The following is a 26443-nucleotide window of genomic DNA, read 5'->3' on the forward strand; positions in this document are numbered from 1 at the left end:
ATCCCACCCCCTCCGGCTGAAGACTACAGTCATGTGCAGTGAGAGCACAGACAGTCAGTGTGCAGGCAGGCAGGTTCATTAATGATGGACAGGTACGCCAGCAAATCATTTCATTCGGTCTGAATGAAATGATTCAGCCCACAGACGATGGCTTTGAGAACGTGAGAGGATTTTAACAAATAAGACAAAAACTGTTTCAGGAACAACCCACCAAACCGTCCTTTAAAAGCTCACGTTCAACCTACAAACAAGACTATACTTTACATTCTGTCATGACCCACTTACTGTCGTGCCTAATCATTAGAGCCTAACCAATAAAAGACATTTGTCAACTCAATAGGTGGCTATTACCATTGCTATTACCAGTGCAGTGGCCATGTTAAACCTTCCTGTTTGCAACGGGCTGTTTGTTTGGCCTGTGCTGGTTTTCTTTCTGAACCTGTAAAAGTGATCTGCAGTAATTGAGCTAAAGCAAGTAGGACTTAGTCCACATTCAAAGTTCAGTGACGCTCGACTCAGGGCACCGAACCTGAACCGGAGAACCAGTCGTCGTTGCTACAGAGCACTGATCACATGTTCGTTCATTATTTATTAACATTGAACGTATTGTGTTTCCAAATATAAAATATGTCGAACATACAAAGAGCAATGTTTCTAGTTTTGTCAAAATTTCAAAAATGAAATATTAGTGACTACCAGGAAATCCTATATGTTCTCTAATAGGAACCATCAGCACTGCTGGTGTCAAAAACAACATTTAGAAATTAGCTGAATATCTTTTCGAAGATAATTTTAACAAGTATTGAAGATATTATTCTTTGTGAATTTACAAAAGGTTAACTCAACAAGTCCAGACTTCAAGAAGAGTTGCACAGAATCACTGAATCTCGTCACTTTCTTTATCATTGGTTTATGTCCACCCTGCTGTCTCTGTCTGAACCCATATTAACTTTAAGCACAATTTACCCAGTTTGAAAAACAGTCTCTAAAGCCAAATTAAATGTAAAGCAATTATCAAGTGATGCCTGGGAGCAATGAAGTGGATCCACCACACGCACGGCAATTAATTATTAACAAGGAAGCGGTGTCTTTAACCTCTTCACTCTGATACATTATTTTAGCCCTGACAGGGCTCTCATAACAGGCCTGTCTTCCCCATTATCTCCTGTCTATTTTCCAATCAAAACGATTGTGACAGCCTCTGGAAATTCCAATCACCTCAATCACAGCTCATTTGTGGAAGACAGAGGCATGTGACGAGTGTATCACTGGGGACTTGAAGTGACTATAGAGGCGGAGGAGGAGGAGGGTCCTGTGCACCTCATGCGCTTCCCACCCTGACCAGTCGTTAGCCTCAGATCCCACACTCCAAGAAAGTGGGATCAGAGGGTCAGGTCACAGTGAGAGGCCCGATCTGAAAAACGAGTCACTGACAAACACAGGTCTTACGTTGCTTTAAAGGACCAGTGTGTAGGATTTAAGAGGCTCTATTGGCAGATATCTAATTAAATATTCACAACTATGTCTATGTCATTAGTACGTAATTAATAATGACGTAGTATTAGGGCTGTATTCACAAACAATTCAGATATGCCAAAAATAAAGTCATAATATTACAAGAAGAAAGTATAAAGTTGCAATTTAATGAGAAGAAAATCACAATAATACAGGTATATAGTTTGTGTTTCTTTACACTACTGAGTGAATAAATACACATTTTGGAACAAACAAATGACTGGGATCCTGTGTAACTTTTCTTCCCGTTAACCTGCTGGTTAACTTCAGGGTCAATGTATATTCACTTTTTCTCCCACTCTTAATGTCAATATCACTTTTACTCGCCCCTCCTGTTTGCAATGTTCATAACATCCCACAACATCATTAAATTGTTCCCCCTTTTTTATAATGGTAAATTCAAAACTTTTAGCTGTGGACTGTTGTTCTCACCTCGGGCTTTCAGAGATGAAAAATGTATCACTATTTTCAGATTTTTTTTTATAGACTAAACAGTTTATCGATTAATTTTTTGCCGGTAGAGCAACAACATACCACAAGTCAGTCGCGGTGTATCCCAGAAACAAACAGCACAAACTGCTGAGGCCAGCGTCAAAACTCCTTTCACTTTTAACCCGATATCACACATTTCGATTCTTTTACTTTACAAGTTGTTTTGTTTGGTGAGTGGCCTGAATAGTCGACTCTGTAATGACAGAGCCTCCAGCTGCAACAAGCAGCTGCTAAACTACAGCCTGGAAATCAAATAAAAAAACAAAATCTCACTAACTGCAATTAAAATGTACACTGCTCGCCGTTTTGCTTGAGCCCAAATATTACATTTTCCTCATGTGAAACTTAATCATTTATTGACAGCTTGGCTTTGATGACAAATGATAAACTTCACAGTCCTAATGAAGCGTGGAATTACATTACCTGATGAGGCAAGAAATTGCATGTTTAGAATGCAAATATAGAGCCAGTCTACTTCACTAAGTTATGGGGTGAACCCTAATGTTATGCAGAGAGATTATCAAAGCTTCTGGTCTAAATGTAATTAAGTCATTAAAGAACAAAACACAAACACACAACAGAGCGGTGAGAAAATGCCTGACAGTTGTACGGTCGACACGACTGACAAAAAGGAGCTTTTCACTTCCTCTTCCTGCACACGGCAAACAAGCAAATGCATGTAGTGTCCCTGTAAACAAATCATTTAAAATGCCCCTCCAAGAATTCCTCCCGTCTTCAATGGTCATGTTTGATAAGTGTCTAGTGCAAGAAAACACGCTTTGCCAAAAGGAAGCAAAAAAGATCAAATTCTGCTATTTGCCCAGAGCACTCCACATGTTGCTGTGAGATAAGGGCCAACAAATTCAAATTTTCTCATTGGTTTAATCCTGGTTAAAGCTAATCTCTGCCCTTGCTGGGCTCAGCTTTTGGAAGCTAGGAGGGCAAACATCTATAAAGAAAAAAAAAAATGTGGGCCAAAGCAGAAACAAGAACAAACCAAATTCATTTCAATGACAAGGGAAGTCAGCACATTCATATCAGAACACACACGTCTCCACCTGCAGTTCTAAATCACGCGTGGTCCATCTGCCGAGCTGATTTTATAACTATAATAAACGAGCCAACCTTAATGACCGAGATGTATTTTCATCAATTACAAATTGTGACAGTTTGTAAAAGGGACCATTGTGGCTGAACGCACTGAGTCATCGACTGCTCCAGACTGACTCCCGACTTAAACCACACAGTTCAGAGGGATTTTAATGGTCTGATATTTTTTACAGTTAATTATCTTATGATCAAGTTGAAACATTTCAATTTCCTCACATAACTTAATTTATTAACGTCTAATTAAAAGCATACCTCTGATACAGAACTGAGACACTCGACTCCACCGAGCTAATCTACTCTTATTAAAACATGAAATAGCTCAGAAAGACCAACGACATTAAGTTTAAACAGCATCCACAGTGGCACACGTTGTCATGGCAACGACACATACATTTGCACAATAGTCTGCTCATGTGTAGGTGAATCTTAGTTGCCATTAGAGACATTAAAGAAAACTTCCTTACCTTTTATAAAATGTAATTTTCATTCAACAAGTTGTATTTGCAAAAAACTTTTTCTCAGAGTGAGTATTAGGGAAAGTACAGAGCGGCTTGTGCTCGTTCAGGAGCTTGAAACGCCTCCGTTGACTGATGTGTGTCGACCAGATGTTGTAAAGTAGAAAGTAACCATCATTTTTCTATATGTGTAAACTGAAGGGGAAACAGTGTGTATGTTTAATTCCTGGTTCTTGGTCTCCATCTAGTGGACAAGTATTAGAACTTATTAGTCTCTGACTGGAATATGTTTCTGATTTATTAGTGTTGACACAATAATTGATCAAGTAAATCCACTGAAATTTGGGACTTGAGATGTTTTTTAGGAAACCAAAGTTACATTATTAAGGAAAGGTTGAGAACAGACGGAGCTTTCATACACTAAAACAGTGTGGTTTAAGGACTGACAACTTTTCAACAGTGAACAGTAAAAGTCAAACCAAAGCATCTGTTTTGTATCTACACAATTCAATGCAGTTTCTGTTTTTAAAAGGTGGGAAACCTACTTAAAAGTTGGTTCAGGCTGAATTTGACTTTCTGCTTCTTTTATCGTCCTTCAAAGAAATGATCTTCCCTAATGTTTTCAGGGATGCTGCAGGATTATCAATTTGTTAACTTTGTTATTTCCTATATTTTTGTTTATTTTTCTAAAAAGCCTTGGTTACCAATGTGTTTGACAGTTTGCTATGAAATCTGCACAACCCTTACACAGCCCCTTACAATCCCCAGTGAGGCCTCCACTGCTTCTCACAGCACTGAAACCATGTTATATCATTCAAAACCCTAACACACTGGATTATCTACCTCATAAAGGGATTTGGCATTGGATATTTTAATCATCATAATCATCACTTAGTTTAATCAGAGACAACACAATAAAATAAAAGTAGATGATGGACAAGAGAATATATTTTCTGAGGGAGCCAAAAATCCTGTTTCATTATTGGTCACCCGAACCTGCAGCATCCAAATAAAATGATTACTGATCACATCGCTTTCTATTGGTTTTACAGGGTTGAAATAATCTGCAAGATAACGTCCTATTTGAACATATTACAGTATTTTAACAACTGGAGATTCACCATCTTCCAGAGTGAATACAGGTGAAATAAATATTAAAGAATTTGAATGAATTTAATTCCAAGATGCAATTTGTATTCCCTATACTTCTATTACTTCTTTGCATCTATACTGAGATCAGTATGCTATCCAGCTAGTCCCAGCCCGTCTGGTCACTTTCTGATAGGGAGTGGCTGTAACCTCCATCCGATCCTAAAGAGGTAGAACTCCACAGAGGACGAATTATGTCTTTTCTTGTAAACACAACAACGGCTGAAGCTTTTGGCAAACGACCATCACTCCCCCTGCTCCTGGCGAGAAACCATGTTCAGTGGTGGAGAAAACTTACATATAGCAGGATAAAGTCTAATTATAAATGGCAGCAGTCAGTTGTTTGGATGTAAGTAAGTACTTTTAATTAGTTACTGTACTTAAGTATGTTTTTCCTTTATCTGGACTTAACTTAAGATTTATTTTCAGGTACTTTTCACTTTTACTCCTCTACATATATTAGCAAATATCTGTACTTTCTACTGCACTACATTTTCACAATGAATTGTGTCACCTGTACACACAGTTTTTTATGGTTTTAAAAGTAACCAATAACAAAAAGGTGAATTGTTCCATGGATCTGATCAGAGCAGGCAGGTTAACATTAGACCCTCCTCCTGCAGCAGCATCACAGGTGAAGAAACATCAGAAATGTATTCTTTCTTTGGTTTTTACTTGAATACATTTTTGTCTACTCGTTTGTACTTTTACTTCAGTAAAATGTTTGAGTACTTCCTCCACCACTGGATGTAGTACATATTGAGTGCTTGTTTCACACAGTAGATTTAATGCAAACTCGCTGTAAATAATCCATGTGAAGCATCTGCTCTGACAAAAACATGCCTGTTCCTATAATGATTAATAAGGGAAGATAGTAAATAATAAGAATTATACATATACATATCATTTTTTCTCTTAAATGCATTTTATTGATTTTAATATATGGCCATTTACTGTTGACTGTTACAGTAAAAAAAAAGTTCTCATGAAACATTGACAGTAACTAAAGTTAGTTTTCCCTTCTACAATAGGATATATGATCACATCTATTGATTTAAAAGGAAATAACATTACATACATTTATATTCATATTCACTAGTCTTGATGATGATCAAAGAAGAAACAGACTTGTGCATTAATTACTGTAAAAGTCAAGTAAATTCTACTTTAAGCAGCAGGAAGCAGGTAAAGTAGATTTCAAAGAAGGAAATGCTCAACAACAGCGTGTATTCTTATTATTAATATTATAAAATGACTTTGCTCTACAAAGTTTTTAAAATAATCCATTCTGAATGATATCAATACCTTACACTCTTATTCAGCCTGAGATATTTAGATATTAGAGAAGTTACGTAGCGAATACACAAATTTAATCTATAGTTAAAAGCAAAACAAAAGATTTTCTGGGATAGTATAATCTAGATATTTCAGTAAATCCCCTGACAAACATGATAATACAAAAGCCCTGTTGAGCTCCATCACCAGCTATACTCGCTCAGGACTCACTGCTGCTTTTCAAAATAAAAGCTACTAAGACACATAATTACATCAACGATCATATATCATCTATATCAAACCTATGATAGTAAAATAAAGTTCTGTACAGTTACACATGTATAAATATGTCGAACATTTACGAATAAATACAGAACTGACTAATATCAAAGATTCAAAGTGCTCGAAAAAGTTCCACTCAGTAAAGAAGCAAAGTGAGATTCATGAACATCCAACCACAGCATCATCTGTGTACAATGTACATGGCATATGTAGCAACATTAACTGATTGTAAACACAGTAAGAAATGTCCAGTGCATCCGGGGATGATATGATACAGTAAGAAGTCGACTGGTACTCAGAAGAACGCATATAACTCCGCCAAGTCCCAGCAGCCATCAGATGGCAGCACTGGGATATTACTGCAAAACCTCCCAAAACAGGTACTTTCAGATTACAGAATGGAAACACTGCTCAATAAAAAAAAACTGTCAAATGATACACTACTAGCATAATTGTGTTTGTGGCTGCCCCTCCATTCACCTCTGGTTAGAAGTGTTGTCTCCTCGACTTGAGCGAGTGTCTCCTCTTCCTCTTCCTGTGGCTCTGCTCCCTCTTGTCGGGCCAGGGGAAACCACCCTCGGCGGTTCTGTACGCCTCATCGTACTCGTCGCTGTCAGAGTCCGCCTCCGCCGCCGGGAAAACTCGGTCTGGGAAAACTTCCTTCAGCTTGGAGGTGAAAAACGCCACAAGGCTGCGGCCTGCCTGGGCCACCTCCGAGTCAGGCTGTGGTCAGAGACACAGAGAGCGGCGACATTCAGATGTATTGACTGATTTAACAGCCATTTTGATGATAATTAGAATTACGAGACAAAGTGTTCATTAAATACACACATGCAAGATCAGTTTTTAACTTACGTAGTTGAACTTTGCACAGTTGCGGAACATGAGAGAGAAATCGGCGACAAACTGATCTGCTGAGTTGTAATGCCGAGCGTTTCTCTTTTGGAGTCTCGCTCTGATCACCGACAGGTCCATTGGCCTCTTGATGATCTGGTAATAATGACGAGCCTGCATGAAAGAGCAGTGACATTTCCCACTGTTATTCTTTCCACTCAGCCACTGTGGTTCCCTCATTCCAGTTTAATTACCTCGGGGGTCTTTCCCCTTCAAAACACGACAAACCAACGTTCCAGGGATCGCACTGTGCATCACTTTGACATTTTGTTCCTCCACTTGCTTACATGGTATTTAGAATCTAAGATGAAGGGTTATGAACAAATATATGAATATGAACTGGACTCAAAAGGAGGTAAACGTCAGCATGAGGGTTTAAGGCTTTATCAAGATTTGTTTTCAATTGTCTTTCATGTGCAGTAAAGTCCACATGTATGAACATTATGGAACAAATTTCAGGAGTTGAATATAAATAGAATTTTATTCCTTGTAATTTAGAGAGAGAGAGAGAGAGAGAGAGAGAGAGAGAGAGAGAGAGAGAGAGAGAGAGAGAGAGAGAGAGAGAGAGAGAGAGAGAGGATGCACCAGAAAAAACTGCTGTGACAGACGTGGACATTGAAACTCTCATGAAAGTTGTACTGTTGTTGGTATGATGCCAAAATGATTATTAACACATCACTGATTTTCATTGTCCATTTTGCTGTGACCTCGCTAGAGAAAATAAACAAGACCACGAATCTCTAGAGGAGCAGCAAGTCTGATGTCCGACTACATTTCCAAAAGTCTGACTTACTAATTAGTAATTAAATATTACATTAAAACCCACGAACCCTCACAAATACAGCAGCTACGTGTTTGAGTCCAAACATAAGAAAAACTACTACGATGCTACTGTGATCTAAGTATAAAGGAATCTATGTAGATGAGACTGAAACCATAACTGGACTTTAAGAAAAGTGTGATGACTCACGAGTGGACTGACGGGCTCGTGGAAGGGAGAGCTCAGGACGTTACTGAGGATCAGAAGAGTCAGCCGCTCACTTTTCTACAAATAGTCGACCAAGCATGAGAGAGAAAAGGGTTATTAAAAAGAGAAAAAAGAAGAGTCACAGAAATCAACAAATAAGACATTGGTTAACAATTATTACCTCCGTCAAGAAGGACATGTTTTCATTAGTGTTTGTTTGTTCGTTAGCAGCGTTACACAAAAACTACTGGACAGATTTCCATGAAACTTGGTGGACTGATGTGGACTCATTAGATTTTGGTGAAATCAGGATCAGGGGGCGGATCCAGGAGTATTTTATTATTTCTTAAACCAAGAGAATAACTAATGGGTCTCGATGAAACCAGAATTACTACACTGCAGTTGTATGCCTCTACCAATCGGTGCAGTTTCCTTGTACATATTTCTACTTTTTTTTTTTTCCAGATTCATACAAGGTCACTGTAACGTTTGACCTTTGACCACTGAAATGTAATCACTTCAATGACAATTTATCAAAAGTGTAAGAAATTCCCTAAAGCTGGTCTTGAAATATCACATTCAAATAGCCACTGTGACCTTGACCTTTGAACACCAAAATCGAATCAGCTCATCCTTGAGTCCAAGCGAATGTGTGTACAAAATTTGAAGAAATTCCCCCAAGGCGCTTTTGAGATATCGCGTTCACAAGAATGGGAAGGAGGGACAACCCGAAAACATAATGCCTTCGGCCACTGACTGTTGCCGGCACAGAGGCATAACAAAATCAGGCACATTTAGGGAACTGATATTAAGTGTTTAAAATTTAGAGTAGCTTGATTGAATTTCAGGAGACCGTTGGGCCTCGATGGATGTTTGCGCTCTACTGAGTGATATTCCAGTTTTGAATGCAGCTGATGAAATAACTTACTCTCTGGTCACTTGCAGAAAGGCCGTGTGCCAGCGTGTGTTCTCCAGATGTTCTCTCATTCTCACAGTCGTATTCAACCTCTGGCTGCACAGCATCTCTGCACAGGCAGCACACCCAGTCGCCTCTGAACAGGATATGAAACAGCATCAGGTAACAGTTACTGGGTTAAGTAAACAGTCTCATAGGAGGTGAGAGACTAATATGTATAACTTTCATGTTTCTGTATCCGAAGCTTACGTGGGGAAGGTCAGCAGAGATGGGACATGACAGGACAGATGAAAGACTTTTGGACAGCGGTCACAGCACAGCAGCTCGCCTCCGATCAGACACACGGCACAGAAGTCCTCACTCTCCATCTCTGCATCGTCCTGCTCGGACTGGATGTCCTCCGTCCCCCTCAGAGGACCGGGGTTTGCCATCAGAAGTGACCTCTGACCAGGTCCGATGGGGGACGACTCCTCCTCCAGATCAGAGCGAAGCGGCTGCGGCTCGTCAGTTGTAAATTCAGCCTCCGATTCAACGTCAAGTTCTGACTCCTGAGAGTCTGGAGGCTGATCGGACGCTACGTTGGAGTCAGTCTCAACCTGGAAACGGGGAACATACTCAGGCTGAACCTCAGACTCTGCTTCTGCGTCAGCGTCCAGCCCCTGTCCGTCCTCTGATCCCACCTCTCCCTCTGATTCTGGGTCCTCGTCATATTCAAGACTTGGCTCTGAACCCGCTGCGATATCGGTTTCACTGCAGGGCCCCATCTCGCCTGCAGCCTCTGATTTCTCCTCAGCCAGATATCCAAGTTCAGCCTCAGATGAAGACTCTGCGTTTGGGTCAGAATCAGGCAGTGACGTATCTGAGTCTATCTGTGGGTCTGGATCAGCGAGAGAAACGGCTGCGTCCTCTGACAACGATTTAAGATAAGAGTCAGAGTCCAGATCCAGTGGGGAGTAACTGTGTGAGACATATTTCGGGTCTGTGGAGGGAGGTGTGGATGCCTTGCGAGAGCTGAATCTCCCTCGGCTCTCAAACTCGCTGTTGGTCGACTGTGCGGTGGACTGATTGCGAGTTTGCCGCTCTGCAGCATACAGTGGCGCTGTGAGCGAGTGGGAGGTCCTCCTGGTCTCAGATCCTCCAGATAACCTCTATGTTTACAAGAAAGGAAGAGGAAGATGAGAAGGGAGAGGAAGAGGAAGAAGAGAAGGAAGGAGAAGACGATGTCGCTTTTATTAAACATATTTTTTATATTTGCTGCTGAATCATACATCCTGTTAACTAGAGTCACTTGTGTTTAAAGATGTAAAAGATAAAACAAGAACTAGTAGCAAAATAAAAGAAATAAAACATACTTGAGTCTTTGCATCGTGCCAGAATTTCTGCTGTGGGAGCAATTCACTCTTCTCCATCGAGCCGGCAGGTAAAGGGTCACTCTGCCGTCGTCCGTGTGGAGGGAGACGAGAGACCAGTATTTTCAGACGCTCTAAGCAAACCACTGGAACCCTGGGCCTCGCTGAGTCCTTGTGAACATCCCCATTACTGTTAAAGCAAGATAGTTATTATTATTTTCATGATTTGTGCACAGGCAGATGTTTGAACTATTACACACCTGTTGTGGCCGTTTCTTGACAGCCTGCACTTCTCCTTGGCCTCACAATCAATCTCTTCATCTACATAAGTAAAACAATGATCTACAAAAGAGAAAGATGGAGGGCACCTTTTCACAAACTTTTCTTTTTGAGGATATCAGTAACAATTGCAAAGTATTGTAAAGTATCATTTCCAGCACCTGGCTCTGTCTTATAGGACAGTAGAGGATAACGGTGGCTTCTGGGCAAGGCCATGTCAGACGAGGTTTCCTTGACAACACAGAGCACGCCATCTGACGCTCTCCTCTGTCTGGGATCCACACTAGCATACTGACAACAACACAAACAAAACAATCATGTTAACTGTATCAACTTCTTCAACAGAGAAACAGTCTTATTGTTATTGTAACTTTACCACAATTATTTCAATTTCATTTTAAAAATAGGGGTCAGAGATTGCCAACTTTTTTTTACATATGCAGTTGTTCTCCAGACAGTAAACAGACTTTGATGTGTAAAATCAATTACCCTTTAAATTATGCATTATGCCAGATACAAAGAATAAGTATCTGGAGGGTTACAAATTCATTGACCTTGATAGCAACAGAGAAAACAAACGCACCTGAGGCGCCTGAAACTATTCTGGAGCTTGTGGTCATTCCACGTCATCCTCATCAGCAGAAGGAGTTGCCCAGTTGTCACACAAATCGAATAAATGTTCAAATTGTTTTCTTTTTAACGTGGATGAAAAGAAAGTGTTTGGAAAAAACTGATATTTAAAGAGGTACAATTCCATGAGAACTGAGCGTCTTCATCTGCTGATGAGGATCATGCAAAATGATGGAAAGCTCCATAAAAGCCACTAAACAGAACTAAACAGAAACTGATGTCCTATTCTTAGTTAGATATAAGGTGAAATATTCTTGTATAATGTGTAGAGGCTGTTATCATTCTGCTGTCAGCTCAGTACTGTGATCATTGAATGACCGATCCCCACCCCTACACCACCTCAACCCTGGGTATCCGCTCATCTCCCTTCAAACGATTAGAAGCCCTTCATCAGACGTCCCGACTTTTAGCTCCACTCCTACTATAATTCCTAGGACTGCTTCCATGGTGTTCAACTTCCCACTGAGGTCAAAGTGCCAAAGTTAATTCCTCTGTTCACAATAAATTTTACGTCATTCTTATTTCCTCATTTTCATTCGATCAACTAGACGTCCCTCCTGATTGAACTGCTGTATGTGTGACTATATTCTGATGTGGCGTTACCTTATTTCCTGCCTCTGGGATGTGGGTGCATCCTGTGGGCCTTTCGGCGTAAGGGCTGGTGGACGGGGCTGCCAGTTCTGCCGGGATGCTCTGGGAGCGTCGCGTCCTCCTCGCGCACGCTGAACTAGGGATGAGCCTGCTGCTCGGCACGTCAGACACACAGTCGTGGGCTGTCGCCAGCACCTCCAGGGACGTGGATCTCTGTCAGAAACACACACAGAGCGGGGGTTTCATGCTCGATCACATGCACAGATGCACCTGTTTGTGCCTTTAACAAGAGGAAGCAGAGAAAAGGAGTGGGATGTGTGTGGTCGCACAGGTGTGCAGAGGAAAACATCGCTCAGTGCTTATTCTGCCACTGATTCAAAAACGACTTAAAAAAAACACACGGAGAATGACCCACACAGCTGCATATATTACATTTATTGTACAGAGAATGAAAGGTTTGGTTACTGCAGCAATTATCATATGTAAATTCACCATTAGACTCAGAGTGGCCCTTTGATTAAGCCTGAAAATCAGCCTCTCCCTCCCTCGTATTAGAATTTAACGAAATGCAAGCGTCCTGAAAAGCTCCTTTAAATGCCTTGGCTCTGTGTCTTCAGCTAATATAAGCAGGGTGTGTGTGTGCCATCATACATATTCAGGCCGGGCTGACACTGCGTACTCCTAATATCATGCGATTAAAACATTTACCTGATCCATGCCCCTTGGGTGAGGTGTGCAGGATTCAGAGTGTGGAGGGAAATAAGAGTATAATCCTTCTCTCTGGAACGAAGGGGGTGCAGGAATTTATCTGCAAACCAGAGCTCGACTCAAACTCCCACTATTCCCTTAGTGACTCATTAATGACAGGTTAAGCACATAAATGACTGCACCCAAGTGGTTTCGTGTCGCGTTCAGATGCTGTGGCCTTAAAACGTACAAATAATGTATCTTCTCGCTTGTAATCTTGAGAGAGGTTGGTTTTTTTTTTTCGAGAGGTGATTATGTGGCTGCTCAACCCTCTGGCATCGAGTGTGACGATGATGAACAGCGCTCTCTCGCATTTTTAGGATGCACCGCTACCAACGGCTCTGCTTTAATTGTCAGAGCAGCTCTTTGTTTTCCCATCATCCTTTCTTCATCAAAGCAGGAGCCGGTTTCTGTAGCGCCATCTGTTTTCAGGCAGGCTGTCAACTGTGGGAAGTGATCATTCTGGCATTTAAATAAACACTGCTCCCTTTTAGTTTGGTTTAGCCGTTTATGGATATTAATTAAAACTGAATGCTGCCTTCCATTTTAGAAATATGCAATCACTGCATCCCATATGTGAAACATTTTCCTACTAGATTTAAATTTAACTTAAATGTCAGGTTCATATTGTGATATTTTTGGAATTGGGGTTTGTTGCATTTTTGCCTTGTTTTTCTCCAGGCGGCTGTGGCTCAGGAGGTTGAGAGGGTCGTCAACTAACCAAAAGGTTGGTAGTTCGATCCCCAGCAGCTCCAGTCTGCTCTCTAAAGTGTCGTTGGGCAACATGCTGAAACCCAAATTGACCCAGTGACTGTGCCGAGAGTGTATGAAAGGTCTGTGATAGTAAAAGCGTTGCATAGGCGAATGCGACTTGTAAAGCTGTTTGGTTAATAAGACTGGAAAAGTGCTGTATAAATAAAGTCCCTTTACCGTTTACATTCTCTGTGAAGACATTTGTGTTTGATAAAAATACACTCGACTTTGACCTATACGTTCTGGTGCATAAAGCAGCACTGTGTGGTTTACCATGTCATGAGTTGTGAGCTGGGTTAAAAATTGTCTGAGCTCATAGAAACACTGCAGGAGCACATGTGACCACAGACAGACTGAGCTGCACAAACTCTCCCACATGGTCTGCTTTGTTCTCAACTTAGAAGTTAGTTTACTCTTGTTTCAGAAGCCAAAATATCTAACTAAAAAAAGATCCATTGTTAGTTCTCACCCTGCCATCCCTGTGGTCCCTGAGTGTCAGTGAAGGGCTGGTCCTCTGCTGTTCTTTTCTCAGCTCTGCTGCAGGAGGAACACCGTGCTGCTGCTGCTGCTGCTGCTGCTGGGGGGGGGCAGGACTCTGCTCAGCCCTGTCCTGTTGCAGCCCCTCATCCAGCAGCTCTCTGCTTTCACCTGCTGCTGCGTGGCCACAAGTCTCCTCCACTCTGCATCTCTCCTCGCAGCTCTCCTCGGTCATCACATCTCTGTCCACCGCTGCGTGGCTGAGCTCCTGCTGCAGAGCTGTGCTAATCGACAGCTTCCCCGGACACTGACCGGACCTGCTGCAGTCTGCGCTCAGCAGAGCCTGGCTGCCTGGAAGAACTTCTCTCTGGTGCGGGTGATAAGACAGATAAGATTTGGACTGAGAGTGGGGTTGGGAGTCGGTGGCTTGCGGCTGGGATGTGGCTCCTCGGCCGCAGGTGAGCTGGACGGGTGTTATGAGTGGGACGGGTGATGTCGGGGGAGGACGGTGTGAGGAGCTCTCTGTGTCCCAGCACCTCTGGAGCTGCTGGCTCTGGTGCAGGGGGTTAGAGATGAGAGCAGGCTGAACGCAGCTGGTATAAAGTGCGGCCTCCACCTGACTTTTGTCCGGATTGGAAGGATCTGGCTGAGTGGGGAGGCCGTGCAGGCAACACATCTGGGGCTCACAGCAGGACTGGCACCCACAGCCTGGCTCTCGTCTGTGAAACACAGGCGGCAGAGCCAAGCAGGTGATTGGCTGAGGCCTCATAATAGTGGAGCAGGACAAACTCTGAGGATAGATGCAGTTTCCCCCTTCAACAGTCAGCTGGCCTGCAGAGCAAATCAGAAACTACATGTCATATGTCATAAGAATAACATTGATAATAATAAGTGAATAAGTGGTCCATAAGTTAAGTATTTTAAATGATATGTTTGTGTAAATTAAAAGTTATTTTGAATTAATTTGAAAGTCTCTACATTAAAGACAAACTGACATTTTGTGACAAAAACATTTCAGTTCATTCTCATGCATTCACATTTTATTTGGGGGCTTATTCCTGAGTTCAATAACATTTCTAAGAAATATTGTCACACGGTCTTCTTGCTTCAGTAGCCTTCATTTTACCTAAAGAGGAAATCTGCCTCATCCAGTAACTTGCATCCCAGTTGAATTTGATTTTGACGGGACTCCAGGACTCTGAGTGCAGTGATGGCTCCAACAGCTGCTGCATCTGGAGTGAAATCTGAAGGAATCAAATATATTCTATTCATTTTTCCACACTGTCCTAAATAATAACTGTCGGTCTTTCCATAATAAAAAATATGACCAGAAGTGCATTTCGAAGACGTCCCTGGATAATAATATAAGAAAACATATTTAGATTTTCTCTGAAACCCAAGCTGCCAATATCACTGTACTTTTGGCAGCACCAGTGGATTTGAGTTTAGTTGGTTCATTGTTTAGTTTAGGTGCCAAAAATACAGAATCCTACCGTCAAGCTACTTCTGGTTTTGTAAAACCCTTCTTGCCTCTATCAAACTTTACACTCAAACTCTCAGCTCACAACAACGGTTCTCTGTTACAAATGTGTAGTTCCAAAGCCCAAACTGAAACAAATCCACTGATGCAACTTCAGTCATTTTTACTTAAACAAAGAACTTAAACAAAAACACTCAACACAACACAGTCCAACTGTTTCCACTGGTTCAGTAACCGTGATGACAAGTAAACTGACCATAATGTGTTTAATTGGTGGAGTTCCTCTTTAATATAAACGAGAGGGTTTACTTTTCTAACGAAGATAAAACGAGGCATTAAACATGTTCTACTCCCCTCACAGAAATTAAAAAGTATCACCACTTCCACACTGGCTAGTTTTAACCACTAAATGTTTTAAAATGCATCTCTGCTGCTGCGTTTACATTTTAGAATGCTGTTGGCCTCGTTTCAGATGTCTGGAAATGATAAAGCAGTCACCCACATTTGCTTCTTGATCGATTCTTATCAGTCCCGACTCGACATCTTACTTTTCACCGTTGTTGTTTCTTGTTTATGGTATGTGCTTCAAGTACAGACAACCTTACTCTACATACATGCAGAGTACGTGAACAGTCACGTGACATAAGTTTGTTCGTATGGACGTGGATTAGTTCTGATGAGGAGCTGCAACCTTTGTGTGGACGGAGATTGTTTTAGTTATAGAATACTGTTATAACTAAAACCTATAAATGTGTGTGTGTGTGTGTGTGTGTGTGTGTGTGTGTGTGTGTGTGTGTGTGTGTGTGTGTGTGTGTGTGTGTGTGTGTGTGTGTGTGTGTCGTAGTAAGACAGGGTTTCCTGTGCTGTCAGCGTACCAGAGCCCTGCTGAAGAGCACCGGGCCTCTGCAGTGGTGGGTCGTAGCCCAGGTGATGAACTTCTGAACGTGGTCGAGCTGGCCACATATCTCTATCGCCCCCTGCAGCTGGTCGTCCAGACGCTGCTGAAAGTCCTCTGAGATTTTCTGTGAACACACCCATAAAATACACGCTGTTATGTGTGATTACTGGCACAGGGAGAGCATTGTTACTGGACTGTGGTCTGAATCAATGATTCTTTATTTGCCGTCTTAAGCCGCGTTAACATATTTTTATTGGCTCCCTGAACTCCCTGATCGCGGCGGTAACAGATTCTTTGCATGTATATTCACGGCTGGCTGAAGGATAAGAAGGAAAGACAGAAAGAGAAAGTAATTACCTCCAGTTGCTCTATTAATAGGTTGGCTCGTTTGTTAAGCTCGTTCATCATAATCATCTTTGCCATTTTAATCTGGTTCTCTGCCTTCCTGTGTGCAATCTTTACCCCGTGAAGCCTGTGAGGACATAAAGGACAAAATAAAGAGCTCAGTCCTGGTGGAAGAAAGCAGCAGAACAGTTCATTTCTGCATTAGCTTGCCATTATTCACCCTGGTACTGTTGCTCAGAGTATGATGAGTCTGTGTGAGTCTAAACCAACCTGCCCTCTATGTCTTTAGCATTGTTCTCCACCGCAGACCTCCTCTCTTCCACCTGCACCATCAGGCTCTCAAACAGCCACCGCTGATCCTGCAGGGCCTTCTCGATCTGCACCACCCTGAACACATGAGAGATCACAGCACCAGATAGAAAGTTCACTAATATATTCCTCGGGAACGCAGAGCACCAGAATTAAATTTGTTTTCCCCCCGGGGACACGACGTTGTGCCGGTGACCTTAGAGGCAGCTACTGTACTGTAACATCCCAGAAAACAAAAGCGCATGAATACTTAATGGGTATTAGGCAGGCCAAGGGTAGTGTATGCAGATACAGACGATAAAAGTGACAAGGCGGTTAAAGAGTGTTGTTGCTCAGAGGAAGTTTTTAACCTGCGGTTAGCCCCTCGCTGCGGTGTCCTTGTGCTGCGTGTCTGAGGACTGACCTGTGTTTTTTGTGGGCGGACAGGTGACAGCTGCTACAGCACAGAAGGTCACATGACTCACAAAACAGCTCCAAGGGCTCCTGTCTGTGAGAGTGGCACATTAGGAGGGAGCAAGGATACGACCCCGGGCCTAAAAGAGACAGGCAAGGGAGGAGGGGAGGGAGAGGGGAGCATTAGTAACACACTCGGGTAGTAATTCACACCCAGAGCCAGAGGAGGGCCCCCAGTGTGCAGCACTTAAACATAACACAAAGAGTTTGTGTTAAAAATGACAGAAAGATGCAAGTAAATGTATATATCACATGTTCACTTTCATACATTTTCATAGTACAAGTGGTCTGTGAAACTTGTACGTACTGCTACTGTCCCACAGGCCGGAAACACAAGAGGTTAAAAGATCTGACAAATCATGAACTCTGGAAAATGTCCCGACAATTGGGTCCAGACATTATCTGGACTTTACCTTCCACATATCAACAACGCAGGAGATTGTCCAGGTCAGCGCGACACGACCCAAGTTTACACCTTGACACCTTTTCTTAATCCTGAGATATTTGTATTCTTTTTCTTTTGTGTGTCTGTTGTGTGTTAGAAATGTCATCAACATGCCCACTATCTGAGTTTTTAGTATAGGGGGCTTCCAGGAGAATGTCCAGAGCAACTGACTTATTTGTGTTCTCACATACAGCCCCTCTGGAAAATTCATTGGAAAATATCCAAGTCCGCATGTCTGAAAGCAGCTACAGTATGTTGACATGTGAGATTAAAGGTTAAATGGTGTACACAGTTTAGGTGAAATTGATCTACTGGCAGAAATTGAATATAAAATAATCCTAGTGATGTTTTCACTAGTGTGTTTCATCTAAATTGTATGAATTGTTGTTTTGGGGCCTTTATATTTAAATACTTAACATTTACATCGGGCGCGGGTCCTCTCTACGGAGGCCACCATGCTTTTTTTTTTTACAGTTGTCCAAACTTGACAAACTAAACTAACAACTGAAGGCTTCCACAGGTTCTCTTTCATGTTTGTAAGGAGAGGGTGAGGTGAGGGGTGTTCAGCTGCAACATGCATCTTTACCACTAGATGTCACTAAATTCTACACTCTGAACCTTTAAAGCTCACTTTCCTGTGCACTTTGAAACGTAGACAATGGGAAACTGGGACAGCTGGGTGTCAAAGATGAAAGTGAACAACACTTCAGTGCTGTCCAGCAAGCACACACACGCACACACACACACACACACACACACAAAACACAAAAATATCAAATAACTAACACTAAAAATATCCCTCACATATTTCTAAATGGGTCACTGTAAAAACTGTCGTCTTACAGAGGGTTTATCTAACAATAGCTGGATGAGGCTAATGAACGCAGGCCTGCTGCTCTCTGATGGCCAGCTCACCTCAGCCAACCCTGCCTGCACATCATCACATCTGTGGTGCAGAGAGGAGCTTCCCCCTGTGTGCATCAGATCCATTTGACTGACCACATCCTGTCAGTCAGTGCAGTCACACAGCGTTTCTCACAAGTGCACAAGCAAAACAGTGACACTGCCATGGCACAGTCAATGTGTCTACGATGTGTTCGTTACAATTTGACAACTCGCACAAAGCAGACCTGCAAAAGCAGCCGGCAACGGACCTGCCAGGCAGACTGGAGGGTCTTTAAATAGCAGCACACTAATATTAGCAAAAATGAAATTGTGTGAGCCTTTCAGAATCTGGGCCACGTGTTAAAGATGGGTGTAATAAAACACAGGGATCTCCAGAAGCTATCATCCACCATCGCCACGGTCATGCATTATTCATAACAATGGTTCCTTGGGAGACATGATTAACAAACGGAGCACAGAAAGAAAAACAAAGGAGCACAAACAAGGTTTTCAGGGGACACAGAGAGAGACAGACTGTTTAGCCCCATTAGGAATCTGTCAGACATGCACTGAGAAGTTGATGTAATAAAGTCCGGAAGTACTCAAAGATCTTGCCTTGTCCGGTTGGTGGCATGGAACTGGAGCCTCTCTGGTGCTGCTCAGGACACTGGGGGGCACTGGGCCTCTGCTGCTGGTGCAGGTCTGCGCACTGGGACGTGGCAGGGGCTCTCTGATGCTGATGCACATCTGTGCACTGGTAACACAACCACTTGTTGCAGAGTGTACACAGAGTCTGTGCAAGTGTTGAGTCTGAGCACTCTGAGCAGATCTGACAGGGACACACGAAGAAAATGTACATTGAAAACAGGTGCACACACACACACACACACACACACACAGAGCTATGTGATAGTAAGATAATGTGACATATGTCAGAGCTATTCGTGTTGCTGCCTTACTTTGTGCTAAATCCCACTCGTCACTCTTATGCTTGTAAATGGCTCAGAGACTTTCAAAATAAAACTAAACCTGTGTTAGAGAATACTGTTTACCGTCATTTAAATGCTGATTTAATTTACCATTTAAAAATCATAATGTATGTAAACAAATGTATGTCAAATCTGTTAAAATTATGATTTTGATATTTGTATTATTCAATAAGAAGATTAAAGTCCCTTGTGTTTACTTGTGATTTTCTTCCAGTTAAGAGCAAATAAAAAAGCACATTAGCTGTCAACTGAAATCTAGTGAGATGAATCACAGAGCAGCAGTTTTCACCTAAGTAATACTTTATTAATCTCTGTGGGGAAATTCATCCTCTGCAGTCGTCCCTTCCGACCAATTTAGAAGCAGTGAACAGCACCTCAGGACCAATTTCCACTCTAATATCTAACGTGTCTTTCACGGCGGGGGAAGAGAGCAACACAAACATTCAAAAGATGCCAACTCTGCACGGCCTCAAATTGCCCTACAGGGGTTCATTCACAGGATCAACTCAGAAACTGGTGCAAAAAAGAAACAATCTCCTGACGAATTTCATCTCAAACTGTGTCAGATAAAGAAGGAAACAACGGTAAACAAAACAAAATCCCCTTACCTTCTCCATTTCCGTGCTTTGAGAGTAGAGCAGTTGGGAGGGAGAGGAGAGCAAGAGCAGTCTGACGCCTCAGCAGCAGAAACACTGACGACTCTACCTAAAGGCAGGAAGCAGTGCGCACCGAGAGGTGGCCCCAGAGGAGACGGCTTACATGACAGTCTCACTGTGCTCCCTCCTCCCCGAGTTCATCCATGTGTAGGACCCCCTCGCTGCCGCAGACGAGAGAGGCATCACGTTCAAATTCATCCCCTGCTTGATGGTGCAGCTAACACACAAAAAAAAGAGAGAAAATCTAATCCTTTTTCTTAAATAAGCCTGTGCATAATAATTGGGAATTAGGGAGATAAGATAATTATTTTTTTGTAGGGCAAAATATCCCCGCAAGCCCTTTTCCAAAATGGAAGAAGGAAGACCAAGTGACCTACAATGAGGAAGGAGGGAGAAAGTGTAATGTAAGCAACTTTTGGGTCTGTGGATCGGGCGTAGTGCGGCAGCAGTAGGTGATGCTAGGCTCCGGTGGTGTCGAGCTGGGCGAGGGTGGGCCGGCTGTGGCCTTCTTCTCCTCGTCAGCGCGAGGAGGGGACAGATCCCAGTGGAGCTACACACTAACGTAGCACACAGAAACCGGGTCAGGCTCTGATGAGCTCCAGATGGGACCAGGATAGTCCTGCAATTCCCTCTAACACTGTGAAATCAATTAAGATTTTAACGCGGCAACCACAGCAGGAGGAGAGTAAGAGAAAAGAAAAGGAGACAACTTCAGACAAAGGAAATTATCTGCAAAAGAAAGAGTTGCCTGATGATATGAAAGTTGAAATAGGGGACGGGGTAAACCAGACAACTTTAAACACACACTCATCATCAAATATAGCCCAGAATCCAACCAGTGTGATATCTGAAGCTGGGAGCCAGTCTGCCTGACAACAACCCCTGCAGCCTGACCTACAAATCTGACAACTTTCTCATCCTTGGGTGCTTCAGTGGGGAGCTCAGAGCAATCCCATTCCCCATTGTGCACTCAAAGACCCAATTTGAAACACAATTAGTCAGTCGCAGTACGCCCTGCCTCTTGTTCACTCAGTTCTGTAGCATTTTCAAACTGCGCACTTGTTCCCTTGCACCTCCAGCAGCTTTTATCTGAAATCTCAACTGCTGGCAGCTCCTCTGCTCTGCTGAGTGAAGCTGGCACTGGATGTGCATGCCATCTCAAGAGATGTCACAATAATAGTAACCTGGGCAGTGATCTGTCCCTTGAAAGCATCCCCCCATGCAACTTCTATTAACACTGCAGTGATGAGATCACAGGAAAAAGCAAGATTACCTTCAACCACTCGGACGTTATCATGCCATTTTAAGGCTGAATCTCCCCAAATCAAATATTCTGTTCTGCACAGAGATCCACCAACAGGAGCATGTACTTTCTGTTTGGAAAATGCAAACAAATCTTCAATACAACCTACAGCTGGGTATCAAAAGATCTCGCTGACAGAGTTATCCTCTGTTAAAAAGTCAAGCTTCAGAAGCTGCAGCTTCGCACATAAACAAGATGGTGAAAAGATATTTGCCCATTTCTCTTTATCTTCTCATCATGTGGAGCTTGAACTGCTGCAGCTGATGGGATCTCACAGTGTGCCTCCGTTCAAATGCCCAAAACTGCACTTTTATTTTCTGTTCGCTGTAGCAATTTACTCTTTATTCAAATGTTATCTCTCGTTCTAAAACACAAGAACTAGAATGGCCTCAGTAACCTGCACACCTCCACCAAGGCCCAACACTCCCCTTAAATTCATCCAAGTCCAACCAAATTGGATAAACTCCAAGATATCTGTCCCCTGAATATGCCTGATCAAGATTCATGAATCATTTCCTGGAAAATTGGTGAAAATTAAAAGTCCTATCTCACAAATGTTAAAGAAAGTGATAAAGACAAAGTCCTAGATCCACAGCGATATTTAATGGGTTTCTTGTTCAGTTTGTTTTTTCATAATCCTGCTGACAAACAAACCAAAGGAGACGGGTGAACACATAACCTTATTCATTTTAAAATGTCACTCATACAGTTTTGGCCACTAGGAGGCACTGACTTATTATTGCTTTTTAAAGGTGCTATGTTTACGTTATCTCTGCTCCCGACTGAGGTTTCTCACACAAAGACGGTGGTTGTGATGCTCAAAACATTAAGCGTTGGTATCATGGATGTGGCACTGGGTTGGCTAACCTCTTGAATAAATAGGTCCTTCTCTGTTGTGCTGGGAGATGCCTCCTCTTCCTGTGCTCCTCTGTTTTGTGGAGTCCTCCAAGAGTTCATTTTGGGTCCCATCTTATTTAACATATACAAGCTACCTTTTGGGCAAGAGATGCAAAAAGCATACCACTGATTGAAGCCTGGTTCCACCAATATTTCACATATTATTACAACTTTTTTCTTGTAAGATTATGATTTATTCTCATACTATTCTGTTTTGACATACATTACAGCTCTATTCTTATAAAATTAAGACTTTTATCTCTATGTTTATGACTTAATTCTCAAAATATACTTTATTCTCCTAATATTATGACTTTATTCTCTAAATTTTAGATTGTTTTAACAGGCCCTAATACTCCGTTGTATTGGTATGGTTGAAACTATTCATAGTCGTTTATCTTGTTATACGTTACGTGCATTAGCTGATCCACTGTACATTACTTTGTAACTTCGAGCTGAACCTTTATGGACACACTAATGCAGGTGAGTTGTTTTGCTCAAGCTGTGGGAATTTGGGAGTAGCAGTGATTTCCTTCTGGCGTGTCACACTGGCGACCTGCTCCATGTGCGCACGGATGTGACAGACTGACAGCACGTTGTTATTAACTGCGTCTTCGCCTAATAACAAACACGTCAGTCAAACCTCAGAGAGGTACCTGCCCCCGCAGCCACAGACTGCTGCTGCCTCTGCATCCTCATCCTCCTCATCCTCACCTCCAGCATCACTGATGTTTTAGAAAGTGCGCATGAGATTACGCCCCTGTCATGGCACCATGCTGCAATCCACCACACAACCAGAGGACAGCCGATCCCACCGATCATCTGGAGGACACAGCATCCGCCTGTGAATGTGTGTGTGTGTGTGTGTGTACGCGCAATATTAACTGCAGCTCGTGAGACGCACAGCTCGTGCAAAACATCCCATCAGGTACAACATGAGTGTGAGCGCGTGAGGATGTGAGGAGCAACTTAACTTCTGTCAGTCAGTCTCATGGTGGCAGGTGTGCAGCTCTTCTTCTCTTTCTTTTTTTCTCCTTCTTTTCTCCTTTCTCTTCCCTTTGTTTCATTTACCTTGTCCCGTGCGTCTCCGTGCGTCGGTCGGTCCTCCCCCATCGGATGTGTCTCTTTGGACCTTCCTAAATATTTTGGAGAGCAGACACCAAGTCTCGCAGTTAATCGTGAGACTTTCTGTTTGTTCTCATGCAACACTAATGACGTCTCTCAAAGCGGTAGTGTGGCACTTGGTGGTGTGACTCGACTGTTTGTGTTTCTAGGGGTGGGTGACGTCACTGCTGCCCATGTGACATCAATTTGCCCAAATAAAAACAACAACAACAGCAACACGAGGTGAAACAAATCGCCCTTATTAATACAAATCCCGTATTAGACATGTTACCTTAGTAATGCACAGTTGTATCAGTGCTGTAAGAAGCAGAATGGTCTCTATCACTGTTATATTTCAGCGTTATGTTGTTGCTCTTCACATTCAAGCAGCATTTAAATGTGATAGATAAGTTGAATATGTTATAAACAGTTTGGTTGATTAAAGTATTTCAAGCAAAATACCCCAAGATTGCATCTGAGTATCTGATTAAATGTACTTAGTTTCCTTCCAGCACTGCTGCTGACCGCAATCAACCAAACATGATTCTTATTCAAGTCTTCAAATGAATGATTCACTATTTAAAACGTCTACGAACATCTAAGCTAGAAGTACTGCTATGTTTTATATGCCTTTGCCAACCAGTGAAGTTTCAGTCTCCATATATTTTCTCAGACTAATACAGTAAGAGGTCAGCATGAAATCTAATCAGTTAATCTTTGAGACCAACATTTAAAGAAGTTCCCTACGGGCAGATTTGAGGAATCGTGTTCAAGAACCCAAAAACAAGATGTGTGCGGCCACTGTGACCTTGATCTTTGACCATCCAAATCCATTCAGTTAATGTGTTAATCATGACATCAAATTAAGTTCAAGTAGAAAAGTTAAAGGTCCAGTGTGTAATATTTAGGTGAAAGGAATCTATTGGCAGTAATTGAATATAAGAAAATCCTAGTGATGTTTTTACTAATTTGTAATCATCTAAATTGTACAAAGTGTTTGTTTTTTTATTTACAGTAGAATGGGCCCTTTGTATTTAATAAAGGCCATGTTTTTACAGTAGCCCAAACTGGACAAACGAAACACCTTTTGAGTTTTTATAACAAATGAAGGCTATTACAGGTTCTCTCTTATGTTTGGAAGGGGAGGCTGAGGTCAGGGATATTCAGCTGCAACATGCAACTTTACCACTAGATGTCACTAAATTCTACACGCTGAACCTTTAAATAGTTAAAAATGAAATATTTTCCATCTCTTGGAGGAAATATCGATTATTCTTTTTTCTGAGTAAAGGGACCTTTCAATTATTTTGTTGGGCATATTAAGGAAGTAGCAGTTGAATATGGTAAAGTATAGCACTCAAAGTTAAGAATAATGAATGTTTTTTATTATTATTATTATTATTATTATGGGTAGCGGTGGTAGTGGCTGTGTAGTTGTATCTGTAATACACAACACAGTTATTTAACAAATATCACCCATTAATTGCTTGGAAAGGCCTCGAGCAGAGGAAGAGGTGAAACAGCGGCTGGAGTCAACAGTGAGTGTCTCAGTGAAGCGAGCTAATAACAGTGACAGCCACCAGAGTGATGTGCACAGACGTAATTAGGTTACCAGCAGCATGTGGTGGCTGCTGCTACACTCACTGTCTTTTGGGATCTTACCAGCTTCTCATCACACATACAGTAGCTTTGGGGGAAGCTGTCAGCGAGATAAGAGGTGATTTAACGCCATATGGTAAAATGTGAATTACATATTTCTGTGTCCAGATGTGCTACGTGTAGATCTGGGCCTTTGTTTATGGGAGACAACAAAAGTTAACACTAACAGATTCTGATTGATCTGTAAATCTGATCTGCTGTCTATGTTTCCGTCAGCATTTGTTTTGTCTGTTTGTAGGATTACACAGATCCTACTGGACCAATTACGACGATACTTGGTGGAAGGATGTGGAATGGATCAGGGAACCCCCCACTACATTTTGGTGTGGATCCCAATCAGGGGGCTGACTTTCTTTTTACAGTGCGTGATAGTGCATTTTTCAAAACGTTCTTTGATATCTAAGAACAGAACAACACGTTTAAGGGACTGATATTTATCAGTCTGTGAAATCTGGTGCAGGTCAATATTAAAATCCAGATCTAGTCAATTTAAATGTAGTTTCATAAGGGGACTGTCGGGCCTTGGCGGACATGACAGATACAGTTTCTTTTTAAAGTGAAGAAATAGGAAGTAATTCATGACGGCAGATGAGTCAAAACAAGTCTTGAAACAAAAATATTTACTATGTATCTGTTATGAGTGAACTCAACACTGTGCACTCAGGCATTTGATGCATTTTAACTACCATTTTTAATAAAATATTGCAAAAGACTCTATGAAGAGTTACAATCATTTTCTTCATTGTCTTGGTGCATGTACAGTTTTGGAATAGGTTTTACACTCCTTAAACAGAGGACAACACTGTTGTGAATTAATGTAAAAAGAATACATATACAAACTGTACATCTTTGCCCAAGTAACACACACTCACACATTCTGACAACACTCTTCATAAGCACAGTGGTTAATCTACAGCTCATTAGTTGTGTACCGCCCTGCCATCACTATAAACATACACTGAAGGGTCTCACAGCCAGTTTACAGTGAAATAATAATATGTACATGTTTACATTAAAAAAGGTGAGAATGAACATGATGCAGAGACTCGAGACATCAGGTCTTCAGTTTGGAGGAAGAGTCGCCCTCAGTTCTTTTTGTGGAGAAACTTCATTTTATTTCCTGAAAGAAAGAAAAACAG

The 26443-nt window shown here is 42.0% G+C and overlaps 2 protein-coding genes across 6 annotated transcripts in view; both read right to left on the reverse strand.

Moving 5' to 3' along the window:
• Positions 1–5627: 5627 nt before the first annotated feature.
• On the reverse strand, positions 5628–23816 carry trim66 (tripartite motif containing 66). 4 transcript variants are annotated; one of them, XM_035152688.1, is made up of 18 exons: positions 23613–23816; positions 20294–20558; positions 19312–19525; positions 17317–17446; positions 16875–16991; positions 16617–16731; positions 16237–16383; positions 15008–15125; positions 13874–14712; positions 11917–12117; positions 10845–10974; positions 10665–10746; positions 10408–10594; positions 9305–10203; positions 9068–9191; positions 8143–8217; positions 7134–7286; positions 5628–7001 (listed from the first exon to the last, which is right to left on the reverse strand). In XM_035152688.1, exons 2-18 carry the CDS (start codon positions 20300–20302, stop codon positions 6765–6767), a joined length of 3777 nt encoding a protein of 1258 aa, XP_035008579.1. In that variant the 5' UTR covers positions 20303–20558; positions 23613–23816; the 3' UTR covers positions 5628–6764. The 4 variants fall into 4 exon arrangements, with proteins under 4 accessions (XP_035008579.1, XP_035008570.1, XP_035008587.1 ...); XM_035152679.1 differs by having other exon boundaries at positions 23256–23816; XM_035152696.2 differs by having other exon boundaries at positions 15008–15113; positions 20294–23816.
• A 2088-nt stretch (positions 23817–25904) lies between these two features.
• dennd2b (DENN domain containing 2B) overlaps positions 25905–26443 on the reverse strand; it is a 49249-nt gene continuing 48710 nt past the window's right edge. For both annotated transcript variants that reach the window (XM_035152717.2, XM_035152710.2), the window contains exon 20: positions 25905–26424. In XM_035152717.2, coding sequence (XP_035008608.1) covers positions 26390–26424 — 35 coding nt within the window. In that variant the 3' untranslated portion in view covers positions 25905–26389. The remainder of the gene's footprint in view (positions 26425–26443) is intronic.

This window comes from Hippoglossus stenolepis, chromosome 1 (assembly GCF_022539355.2).
Source record: "Hippoglossus stenolepis isolate QCI-W04-F060 chromosome 1, HSTE1.2, whole genome shotgun sequence".
Taxonomy (NCBI): domain Eukaryota; kingdom Metazoa; phylum Chordata; class Actinopteri; order Pleuronectiformes; family Pleuronectidae; genus Hippoglossus; species Hippoglossus stenolepis.

Excerpts from the sequence above, each read along its gene's own strand:
- trim66 (XM_035152688.1), bottom strand. Across the intron at positions 16,732-16,874 it reads GCTAAAGACATAGAGGGCAG|GCTTCACGGGGTAAAGATTG; the intron begins GTTGGTTTAGAC and ends ATGTCCTCACAG. Across the intron at positions 10,975-11,916 it reads TCCCAGAGGCAGGAAATAAG|TATGCTAGTGTGGATCCCAG; the intron begins GTAACGCCACAT and ends TGTTGTTGTCAG.